General features: G+C 44.4%; 1 protein-coding gene across 2 annotated transcripts in view; it reads right to left on the bottom strand.

Moving 5' to 3' along the window:
- Nucleotides 1–12,771, bottom strand: part of RALGAPA2 (Ral GTPase activating protein catalytic subunit alpha 2) — a 95,958-nt gene that overhangs the window by 76,841 nt on the left and 6,346 nt on the right. For both annotated transcript variants that reach the window (XM_064709623.1, XM_064709622.1), the window contains exons 2-6: nt 10,605–10,715; nt 10,077–10,126; nt 3,138–3,195; nt 1,892–1,935; nt 1,244–1,418 (exon numbers count right to left, since the gene is read on the bottom strand). In XM_064709623.1, coding sequence (XP_064565693.1) covers nt 1,244–1,418; nt 1,892–1,935; nt 3,138–3,195; nt 10,077–10,126; nt 10,605–10,715 — 438 coding nt within the window. The remainder of the gene's footprint in view (nt 1–1,243; nt 1,419–1,891; nt 1,936–3,137; nt 3,196–10,076; nt 10,127–10,604; nt 10,716–12,771) is intronic.

Consider the following 12,771-nt stretch of genomic DNA (forward strand, 5'->3'; position numbering starts at 1 on the left):
ATAAAAGCTATTTTCTGTAAAAGATTGACTTGAAAATACCCATTAGGGCACTACCAAGCTGTGCAAGTTCAGCAGCTGCTCGGATGTCCAAAGTCCTGGCACATCCTAGCAAGGATGACACCAGATTCCTGGTGGCTTGGAAGGGCTGACACCAGCAGGAAGCCAACAAGGAGGAAACCTCCACATCTGCTTGAGGGGCAGTAAAATGCTCCCACTGCTGCTGCATCTGGATTAAAATCACCCTAGAGCCAAAGAGCAAATCCTCAGAAGGAAAAGAGCAGGCAGCTCTAGAGCCACACCAGCCCAGCAGCCGGACACACACTGCAGCCAGCTGGGAATTCCAGGGGCAGCTGGCAGTACCCATTGTCCCTTCCTCCAGGAGAGGCATCCCAGGAGAAGGCTCATGGGCAGCACCCATTGTCCCTTCCTCCAGCAGGGGGACCTGGAGGTCCCCCCGAAGGATTTGGAGGTCCTATGTTGCAGACATCTTTTAATGAAAAATCCTTTCCTCAGGATTTTTCCTCCTGAGAAGCTGAGAGGCCTCAGGAACAAAATGTAAACATTGATTATCTGCTGCTGTGGAATGCAACAGGTGCATCTGTGATTGGCCCATGTTGGATGTTTCTAATTAATGGCCAATCACAGCCCAGCTGGCTCAGACAGAGAGTCTGAGATGAAGCCTTTGTTATCATTCCTTTCTATTCTTAGCTTAGCTGGCCTTCTGATGAAACCTTTTCTTCTATTCTTTTAGTATAGTTTTAATGTAATATATATCATAAAATAATAAATCAAGCCTTCTGGAACATGGAGTCAGATCTGCGTTGCTTCCCTCATCCTAAGACCCCTGTGAACACTATCACAGTCCTAGGATTTCATCCTATCATTGAAATTTCGCCCAGTTGGTGGGAGGAATGATGAGGAGGACTCCACTGCTATCAGAAGGCCAATTAATTACTTTATGATACTATTGTTCCATACTATATTACACTACATCTAAACTGAAAGTGAACAAGAACTCAAGTGAACAAAACCTCCTGACTGCTGACCAAGAGTCTGGACACGCCAAGGAAACAAAACACCATCGCTTTGGGTGAACAACCTCCATATTGCATTCCAGTTTGGCACAACACAGGAGCAGCGGATAAGAATGGTTTGGATCACTCTTTTCTCTGCTTCTCTCACTGGTTCAGGGAATGAATCCCAGAGGAGAAGGGGCTGACTCTCCCCTCAGGAGCAGGCTCACCGTCGGGCGCGGCCGGGGGGCTGACCAGGCTCTCCAGCGTGCAGGGCCCGCGCGAGGACGGCAGCGGGGGGAAGCCGGGCACCAGGCAGGCGAACATCAGGATCTGCTCCTCGCCACAGTTGGTCTGCAGGGCTTGCAGCCACAGCAGGAACAGGCGGATTCCTTCACACCTGAGCTGCAAGGGGGGCAGAAAGGGCAGTGACACACGTCTGTAAGCGCAGTAACACGGGTAAATAGCTCACAGCAGGCAGGGCGAGAGCTTCATCCCTGCTAGGTGCTGCAAAGTCTTGCCATCATACCAAGGGTATTCACATTATTAATACAATCCTAGCTCTAATGCCAGAGAAAGCTCAAAAAATTAGGTATTAAGCAATACCAAAACCTAATTAAGTAATTAGGTATTAAGCAAAATTAGGTATTAAGCAATATCCTCCAGGTAACTTCACAAAGGTCATGACAGCAGCAAAATGACTGAAAACACATATTAAAATAATCGAGGATAACAATAATAAAACTTAAGATTAAAAGGTGAGCAAGAAAAAATTACAAAGCCTAACAATCTGGAAAACACTGCTATTGGAAGGCTGCAAAGTAGCATACTTCACAGGAATTTAAGTGAAAAGAAATATGAAAACATCAACATGATACCTTGAGAGAATTTCCAGTGTGCAAAAGCTTCTTCAGAATCGATCCTGGATTAGGAAAATTAAGGAGACATTATCAGACATGTCCCACCACAATGCTTTCAAAAATATTTCATAAAAACCTACTTTAATTTATTCTGGGGCCACTGCACTGAGTATTGAGACAACTATGGGGGAAAACCCCCAACTGAATATAGCTACAATCACCACCACCCAAGATTAACTGTGATGTCTCTTTCCTCTGGGTTTTCTTCAGAGGACCATGTCTCAAATTATTTTCATTAATAGTAAGATTTGTGAATTACACACATTCCTTAAATGGGCTCCTTCCCAATGGCAAGATCTCGCCATTTCACAAGATTATATAGAAATTATTAACATATATAGCAAATTCACATTCACGAACATTAAGCAAAAGGAAATCACAAAGCAGAGGCATAAATAAATGCTCTGCCAAATTTCGTACATCACTTTTTGGACACAAATAAAAAATTCTGCCACTAAGACCACTCAATAGAAGCATAGAGAATGTATCAGCTACAGAGCAACCAAGTGGAACCAATTTGGTCTGGACTAGTGCAGCTGAACCGTTGTGAAGTGGCCAGGCAGATGTCTCCTCTTGTTTTTGTCAGTGCTGAGTGGAAATGTGACAACAGCCCTTCCCTTGACCTTTAACTTCCGCTCATTGTTCTTCTGCAAAAGCAATTCCTTGTTCTGATGACAAAAATGGCAGCTGGTCAGACAGCGCTGCAAACCAACCCCAACCAAAAAGCCCTACTTGGAAGGAATAGAACCCCCCCCCAAAAATTTTAATAAGCAGCATAAAAACCCATTGTTGCCACACTGGTGGCATTTGGAAGCAGAATTTGAAAAGCACTGACGAATCCAAGGCATTTGATTCAGAGGAAATTATCAAGTTAAACCACTTCAGTGGATTTCAAGGTGTTCTGGCCACCCAAGGCTGCTCTCTGCCAGACTCCTCCTACACCCTCCCTTCTTCCAGAAGCTTCCATAGCACTGGAGCGTAGGGAAAGAACAGTCTCTTGTGTCTGTCATGGCCAAGGCCATATTCTAACAGGATGCTGGGAAAATCCCCCATTTCATGAGAATCTTGGAAAGACAGCTGGGGACAAACTTGCACAAATACCATGTATTCATAACTCTACTAATATATTGCTCATTAAAAGAAAAATTGATGTGAAAAAACTACTAAAAAGTCCACATTTTTAAAAAAAACAATTTCTTCTTACCTATACTGCGAAAATGCCATCGATAAAAAATCCTCTCTGGTAGCAGCTGCAATATTTTCTGCAGGAAACAAAACTAGTCAAATTCTCTGTAATAGAACTGGTTCATCAGGGGATATAGAGAAACAGATGCACAACATACAAATGAGATGGGAATACAAACAGAGTTTCTTTTTAAACTACTGGCCACATGGACTAGGGCTCGGCCACGGGTGTGGCAGCAGCACAGCTCACCTACTGCTGCCTCACAAAGGTCTGGCAGTACACAGGGCTTCACATAAATTCCACACAAAAAACCATCTCCAACTTACAACTTCACAGCACTGAAATAATTAGGAAGATATATTTAAACAGGAAACTAGTTTTGAACACTCTTCCTTTTGGAAATCAAATTAAATTAAACAATGTTATAAGTGACTGACAGAGCTTCTTGCAATTATCAAATAAAATGACTGGCACAAGTTTCTGCACAACAAAGCACCTCTAAGTTCTCAGTAATACCACATGCAAGATGGAAATGGATGATAGGTCACCTAAGCAACAGTGACACATTTGAGGGTGTTCTGCACAGAAGCTCACAGGAAAAAACAAAGCATCACAGCCCAGAAAGCAGCTGGCACTGTGGGCCACCCCTGGGAGCCGGGTGACAGAGTCACAACCACTGCCAGAGCATGTGCTCGAGACATGGAGCAGGACAGACCTCTTGCTTTTGACAATAAAGGGCTTCAGAAATTGTATTCAACACTCAGAACAGTCTTGTTGGACACAGAACTTTCTCCATGGCAGAGGATGGTAGTCATGACAAGTTTGTGGACACAGGGAGCTAGACCTCAGGTCACAGACAGGCTGGTCCTCCACACCTTCCCCATACATGTGCTCCCCACACAGCAAATAGCACTTCTGAAAGGTTAACCAGAATACAAATGCAAACCAGGCAGGTCCTTTCCATGTTCCTTGCACTTTGTTTCAGTGTCACTCCCCCAGCACACCATGGCAGCAGGACCCCAGGAGCAGCGGGTCCAGAGGTCGAGCTCTCTGTCTGTGGGCAGCAGGAATGCTTGGGATGAAGGATCTGACTGGCTGAAAATGAGGCCATGACTCACACTGGGGCTTTACCTGTTAGTTAAGCACCAGGCTTCTGCCAATCAGATTGCAGGATCCACGGACAAAGAGTTATGGTTATCCATCTAAACATTAAAACACTGGCAGCTCACCATTTCTCCAGACTACTTCTATCATTAATCATTACTTAACTTGGCACGGGGCAGAAGGGAGTCCTAAGCTAACCCAGGAGCACTCCTAACCCAAGCTGACCCAGGAGCTCTGCGTGGGAGCTGGGTCTGTGCCCAGGCTCACCACAAGCCGTGTGCCCGAGGTGTGCGAGGAAAAGCTCCAGGAAACAAAACCCTACGGCAAACCAGCCACAAAAACTGGGCTGGGTTCAGGTGTCACACTGCAGGAAGGAAGCTTCACACATGGGCACATTTATCATGGAAAATCAGACAAAGGCACAAGTATTTTGTTTCCACTGTTTTAGTCTGTTACACAGTTTCATCTAAATTTGAACATGAAGTTCCCTTCCAGAAAGTGAGCTGTGATGAGGTCCGAGCTGCATAGGCTGCAAAAGTGTAAAGCTCCATAATAAAGACCCATTTGAAAAAGAATTTGGTAACAATTTTCACATCCAAGTCTCAAAGAACTTTATGTTGTATGCAAAGAAAAGCAGAAAAACAAATGCTGCTGCACAGTTCAACGAGCAGGAAAAACAAGCTTAAACTCTAAACTGCACGAAAGTGGGGGGGTCAGGGCAGAAAACAACAAGCTTACCATTCTGTTCTCTTTACAAAACACAGAATCCAACACCCTTGTCAGGTGACTGAACCAAAAACAATCCAAGGGTTCAAACCATCAGTAAGAGGACAGAAGTTCCTATCTGAGAAAAGCTCCCATATTCCAGAGTCTTTTCATACAGCAAAAAAATGTGGGCACTTAAGTCACTTCCCTTGTGTTCTCCTTTTCAGCATCTCAAAACCAGGAAAACAATAAATATATGCATTTTGAAAAAATGCAAGGATCACCTGCATGGTCCTGCCTCACAGCAAGGCACTCTCAAAAAGCAACCTTGTCCCTCCTCATGCAGCGCAGGCAGCACAGCTCTGCAGCAGAGCAGGGCCACTCTAAATGACACAAATGCAGAGCCCACCTCTGCTCCTGCAATGCAAAAAGAAATCGCACCCAGGTGCAAAGTCTGCATCATTAAATGTAAATTCTGAAGGTTCCAAGCTAAGCCCCAGTTCCACCAGCACAGCTTCCAGCTGGTGATTTTTGCCGTTCACTCCCAGACTGAGGTGGCGTTGCAGCATGACAGGAGACTGCACAAATCATGAACCAGCTCCAGTTGTTCCCTTTTCAACTTCACACATCCAGCAACATTCTGTACACCCTCCCCAGCCCTGGTGCTCTAAAGAACATGCACTGCTATTGCTGTGTAACAAATGAGAGTTTCCTCCCCTCCAGCCCAGGCTGTCAGCCACACCGCTGTGAATCCGAGCTGGCTATTGACATCTTGTTCCTGGTTTCACACTACACTAATAAGAAATATTTTAAGAAACCCCACAGTGCAAAATAATATTGCTTTTTCAGAAAACACATAGATCTATTTAATGCTTAGTGCTTTGCTGCATCTATATGGTAATCCATTATAACACACTTGAAATAGAAATTAGGTATTACTACTGATCAACACATCAGGGTATCTGTCAGTTCTTTTAACTGATTATCCATAGTTCTTTTTCGTTTGGACTTCCTGCATGACTAGGAATAATGTTAACTTTAAATCTTAGTTTACACAGGATGCTGCTTTTTGAAAGCTGTGTCTCTCTCTTTTATTGAAGCAAAACAAAAAAACACCCAGGCTCATATTTCGACAGACTCCCTCTGATTTCACCAAAACTGCTATTTCTTTTTAAAACCCTTCACTTTTGCCCCCCTGGTTGAATCTCACCGTGACTGGCAGCTCTGTGCCCATCCCCTGCTGCAGGACACAGGGCAGGCTGAGGCTGGCCCAAGCCCCACCTGGATCCCAGAGGATGTTTCCCAGCTCCATGGCCACAGGGGGACAATGAGCGCTGCTGTTCCGCTGCTCTGGACATGCCAGGATGGTCTTGGATCAATGGCAGCCACCCCAAGGTGCCCTCGCTGGGCAAATCCACCCCTGGAGGCAGAATCAGTGCCAGTGCCCAGCCTGCATCACGTCCCCTCTGAGGGAATGGACTCACAATTTCCAGGAGTCAGCAGCAGGTGGATCTACTTCAAGCCAAGCCAAGGCACAAGAGCTCTCCCAGGCTCTCTCTGTGCTCAAGGGCTGCTGGTGGTTTCAGGGTGTTCAACTACCAAAGCTTGCATGAATTTAGGAATTTTCCATCTCCTACTCGCAGGCTCAGACAAGCCAAGAGGCCAACAAAGTCAGTGTGCCTGCAGCAGCTCAAGCTCAATAAGGGATACTCCATTTATTGCATTAATAAATTATTTACAGTTATTTGTGGAGGGAAAATGTCTGCCCAAAGCACACAGGGCACTTAGCACTGCCCCTGCCATAACAAGAAACAGTAAGATCTCTGAAGTAAAATATGTGAAACATACAGCTAGAATTTATCACAGAATGCTATAAGAATAGCAGCAATGTTATTGGAACTATGGCAGAACAAACTATAAATGGCTCCAAAAGTAATTTTCTATGTGTAGAAAAGTAGAGCTACAAGCACTTTCACTGTTATAAACAAAAAAGCCCCTTTGTTACTCTACTGAGCTTGACACTCAGCATTCACATCTGCACCAGGCTGAAGAAACCACAAACTTGGACTTGGGGAAGCTTTTCTACATCTGAAAAATTCTGAGCATAAAACATTTCATCCAGTGAACCTGCCGGATCAGTGGAATGAATTTTATGACACCATCAGCATGACAGATGTGGCTGCTCTCAACTAAAGAAGAAAAATTATAGAGAATGGGAGGAAATTGATCTATGTATCACAAAACCATCAATCTGCTTTTACTTCATTAAAGATTAAAAAATCACAGTGTCAGAGGAATCAGTATTTTTTTAATTTATTATTTTAAAAAAATTCCCCAAACTTTCACAAACAGATAAACATATATAACGAACATTACTGTTATTGGTGCCAGAAAATGGACATAAACACAGCGCACCTCATGGCAGGTCTGTGACACACAGGACTCAGAGCTGCCCTAAAATCTGAGGTTCTGAGCTGCTCCCTCAAAAGGGAACAGGGACACAAGGAACAACAGCAACCTGTTCTGCAAATGCACTGCAAATAGAGAGAGCCATAGCTCAACAGGAAAAAATTGTGTGTCACATAATTCTGGGCTTTTAGCTGAAACAGGGAAAAATAACAGCACTGCTGCCGTATCACTTCTCAAATATCTATCTGGGAAAAGGCCAAGGCACCTTATAGAGTTAGAGCCAAGCATTTTGCAGTATTAATTGCAACAGTTAACCCTTGGCATTCCTCCCTGCTGGTTAACATTTCTTCTTTGAGTACCATGCTGTTCGAAGTTGTTGCTGTGTGGTCAAGCTGTGCAGCTTATGTGTAAAATTAGAACTTCCATAAATTACTACCAAGCCAAGTCAGTTTCCAGAGGATTTGTGGGAAAAGCTTTGCTGCCCAATACACACACTAGGTGTCACTCCACAACAGCAGCACAATCCCACTAAACCTCCAAGGCAGCAATTCCCTCATAAATATTTGTATTGATTTTTAAGCTGTTGACCCTCAGCATGGGGACTCAGGATTTGTTAATCCTAAGTAACTACCCATTTAGCTAATTAGCAGAAAATGCAGCATCCCCCTGGCTCCTGCTGCCATCACACTAAATATGGAAAGCTTAACAATCAATTAGTTCTGTTTCCTATGGCTTAGAGTATGAATGTTTCATCACTTGGCATTTCTGACTCCCTGTCCTGCGCTGAGGCTCTCGGGCTGTTCTCACCCAGGGTTAGCTATCCATGGACTGCACACTCAATCCAGCAGATCTCCATCATGGAGGGAATCACTCTGAATCCCACACAAACACTGAAGGGAATCACTCTGAATCCCACACAAACACTGAAAGCATCTCCTCTCCCCCAGGGTGACCAGGCTGCTGCACAGCTCTCTCCGCTGGGACCCCAAGCAGCCCCTGCTTGAGACACAACCATCCATTTTTTCTCCTTCAGACAGCAAGTTCTCCCACTGCTTTTAAGGAGTATTAAGGGGTGGTGATTGGCCACCCCTTTCCAAGCCCTGGGAATGCCCAGTTATTCCCTCCACTCAGATGAGCAAGCATTGGCTGTTTCCTATTTAATGTCATTCCTTATTCAAGGCCCCACCGTATTAACGAGCTTCCATAAACCTGCACAGCCTTGCTCAGCTACACAGCAACACCTTCTCTGCCGAGCTGGGCTCTGAGGAAGAGTTTCTCCTGTCCCAAACAGTCCTGGCAAATTTGTGAGCTCGTGTTCTTTGCCACTGCCTCGGGCACAACCCCAGAGCAGACCCCTGCTAATGCCACAAGGAGCAGGGTGAAAATCTGGTCTCACAGAGGGGGAAATGAGGGACAAGAGGAAAAGGGAGGCAGCAAAGTGAGAATTCAAAGCCACAAAGCCCCAGGATTCCATGTCATCACTCTCATGGCCACTTTCCCCACAACAGGCACATTAGGCTAAACAGCATCATTCTTCTTGTCACTATAAATTCCATTTCAACCACAAACTACTCACTAATGCAAAACCATGAAGCCACATACTTCTGAGGGTCTGGGGGGTGTTTCAGAGGAAGTGAGAGGAGTTGACAACAATTAACCTTTAGCTTCAATTTCTAGAGTCCCACTGAAAGTTTGAAGGGCTTTTCCCTACCAAACAAACCCCAAAATATAAACAAAAATGACATTTCTGCGATGCAATACTCAAGTAAAAAGTTAGTTGTTGTAGTAAGAGAAAAAAAAAAAGAAAAGAGAAAGAAATCAGTAGATGACGTGTTTAACCTTAAGAGAGAAATCTGGCCAATTATTTACTTAATTAACTGCCAGAGCTTTTTCAGTAGAGACAGGCAGAGCTTAAGCTGAGAACTTCAGTGTGCATTATAAGAATATTTTTATGTGTCAGGCTTTCATCTGGTCCAGTGATATTTTCTCACATCCAAATACATTTAGGTAATAACTCCAAAGAGGTATCTTGGAAAATGATCTATCCCAGACTATTCTTGCTTAAATTAAAGCAATCCTAATTTGATTATGCAAAAGTTAACTAGGTAACACTTCTTCCCCAGACACTGCCAATGCTCTGGTGGCCAGTGCTGGGCAGGAGGGAAGGATATGGAAATGAAAGATGTTATAGTGAACAAAAAAAACCCAAATTAGCAAATCAGCATTTCACACACTCAGATCAAGCTGATGTGCAGCTGACAATTCCTGTCCTTTTATTTCCCTCGAGCTGCAGGACCCAGCACTGCAATCACAGCAATGCCTCCAAGGGAGGGGGGCAGAGCCCAGCCTCCTGCTGGGACACATGGAAAATAAACACAGAGGAGGGGAAAGTGCTGCTGCTCTGAACTGGCCCTCCATGAAACACAGGAGCAAACTCTTGTTTAGTTAAAACAGAAAAGAAACAACAGAAAGCAGACTTCCTGAAAGCCTTAGTCTAAAACAGAACCAAATACTGATTGCAGTAGTGCTCCCAAATTCCACCTGGCTTGTTTTCAGAGCATCAGCTCCCAGATCCTCAGGACTGAGGTGTTCTTGCTGGATTTCCAGGGCATTTTGGTAACATCTCTAAACTCAGGTGACTGACACCTGCTTTCACCCCTCACTGCAAAGCTCTAAGCAAACACAGAATGACAGTGACATTTAAAACACAAATTTGTTTGCATGGTATGGAAAACTTACTTCAAAAAGAAAGAGGATGGAGTCCAGCTCCTCCCTTTGTGATTTATTCCCTGCAAGAAGACACAAAACAACGTTGCTTGCCAGAAACATACAATAAAAGACAGCAGAATGAGGCTTGTTCAGCTCAAGTCAAAGATGCCACTCAATTTATTTCTCATCTTAAATAAAGGTCCCAAGGGTGAGCTGTGCCCAGGCTGCAGTGCCCCTCTGTGCCCTGGCTGTGTCTCAGCTGAGCAGAGGGAGCTGCAGGAGCCTGGAGCAAGCTGAGAGGATGGGCATGCAAATGCTGAAATGAACCCAGAAATGTGATCAGCTGCTGCTCTCATTTCAGAGAGTGATTTTCCATGCTCATCTCTCCTGCTACCATAAAATTAAAGTGATTAACACTCACACTGTACTGCAGGAAACTGTTAGTGTAAATACAGAAAACTGAGGACTAGACAACCATTGGACAGCCTTGAATGGAATGCCCTGGAGCACAGCTATGGAACACTGACCAACAGCTGCTGGAAAAACCCCAAAACTCACCTTTTTGTTTCAGGCTGTTTTCCAGTGTTATGAAGTTTTCATAGAATATAAAATAAATTTGAGAATAATTGTTGTCAAAAAACTGCTTGAGGTCACTTCCATCCACAATATCTGAAAAGAGGAACAGAGCAATTACACAAGAGCAGAAAGACAAGAATTTCAGGCATTCTGCAAATTTAGCACAAGAGAATGAAATAAATGCAATACAAAACTATTTTAGTGAGTTCACTGAGTATTCTGCACCAAACTGCTGGTCCATCCTTGCAAAGGATTTCACTAAATTTACAAAAGTCTGCAGTGGGGCTTTGGTTCATTTGCTTTCCACTAAAAAATAAATTTTAAAAATAGGAAAAAAAAAGAAAAAAGAAAAAAATGAAAGATGGAAAAAGAGAGGGAAAAAGAGAGGAAAAAAGAGAAAGAGGGAAAAAGAGGGAAAAAGAGAGGGAAAAAGAGAGGGAAAAAGAGAGGGAAAAAGGGGGAAAAAAGAGGGAAAAAGAGGGAAAAAAGAGGGAAAAAGAGGGGAAAAAGAGAGGGAAAAAGAGGGAAAAAGAGGGGAAAAAGAGAGGGGAAAAAGAGAGGGAAAAAGAGAGGGAAAACAGAGGGAAAAAGAGGGAAAAAAGGGGAAAAAGAGAGGGAAAAAGAGAGGGAAAAAGAGAGGGAAAAAGAGGGAAAAAGAGAGGGGAAAAAGAGAGGGGAAAAAGAGAGGGGAAAAAGAGAGGGGAAAAAGAGAGGGGAAAAAGAGAGGGGAAAAAGAGAGGGGAAAAAGAGAGGGGAAAAAGAGAGGGGAAAAAGAGAGGGGAAAAAGAGAGGGAAAAAGAGGGAAAAAGGGGGAAAAAGAGGGAAAAGAGGGAAAAAGAGGGAAAAAGAGGGAAAAAGAGGGAAAAAGAGGGAAAAAGAGGGGAGGAAAAAGAGAGGGAAAAAGAGGGGAAAACAGAGAGGGAAAAAGAGAGGGAAAAAGAGGGGAAAAAGAGGGGAAAAAAGAGGGAAAAAGAGAGGGAAAAAGAGGGGAAAAAAGAAGGAAAAAGAGGGAAAAAGAGAGGGAAAAAGAGAGGGAAAAAGAGGGGAAAAAGAGAGGGAAAAAGAGGGAAAAAGAGGGGAAAAAGAGGGGAAAAAGAGGGGAAAAAGAGGGAAAACAGAGGGGAAAACAGAGGGAAAACAGAGGGGAAAACAGAGGGGAAAACAGAGGGGAAAACAGAGGGGAAAACAAGAGGGGAAAACAGAGGGGAAAACAGAGGGGAAAACAGAGGGGAAAACAGAGGGGAAAACAGAGGGGAAAACAGAGGGGAAAACAGAGGGGAAAACAGAGGGGAAAACAGAGGGGAAAACAGAGGGGAAAACAGAGGGGAAACAGAGGGGAAAAAAACAGAGGGGGAGGAAAACAGAGGGGAAAACAGAGGGGAAAACAGAGGGGAAAACAGAGGGGAAAACAGAGGGGAAAACAGAGGGGAAAACAGAGGGGAAAACAGAGGGGAAAACAGAGGGGAAAACAGAGGGGAAAACAGAGGGGAAAACAGAGGGGAAAACAGAGGGGAAAACAGAGGGGAAAACAGAGGGGAAAACAGAGGGGAAAACAGAGGGGAAAACAGAGGGGAAAACAGAGGGGAAAACAGAGGGGAAAACAGAGGGGAAAACAGAGGGGAAAACAGAGGGAAAACAGAGGGGAAAACAGAGGGGAAAACAGAGGGGAAAACAGAGGGGAAAACAGAGGGGAAAACAGAGGGGAAAACAGAGGGGAAAACAGAGGGGAAAACAGAGGGGAAAACAGAGGGGAAAACAGAGGGAAAACAGAGGGAAAACAGAGGGGAAAACAGAGGGGAAAACAGAGGGGAAAACAGAGGGGAAAACAGAGGGGAAAACAGAGGGGAAAACAGAGGGGAAAACAGAGGGGAAAACAAGGGAAACAGAGGGAAAACAGAGGAAAAAACAGAGGGGAAAACAGAGGGGAAAACAGAGGGGAAAACAGAGGGAAAACAGAGGGGAAACAGAGGGGAAAACAGAGGGGAAAACAGAGGGGAAAACAGAGGGGAAAACAGAGGGGAAAACAGAGGGGAAAACAGAGGGGAAAACAGGGGGGAAAACAGAGGGGAAAACAGAGGGGAAAACAGAGGGAAAACAGAGGGGAAAACAGAGGGGAAAACAGAGGGGAAAACAGAGGGGAAAACAAGGA

The sequence above is a fragment of the Zonotrichia leucophrys genome, chromosome 3 (assembly GCF_028769735.1).
Source record: "Zonotrichia leucophrys gambelii isolate GWCS_2022_RI chromosome 3, RI_Zleu_2.0, whole genome shotgun sequence".
Lineage (NCBI taxonomy): Eukaryota > Metazoa > Chordata > Aves > Passeriformes > Passerellidae > Zonotrichia > Zonotrichia leucophrys.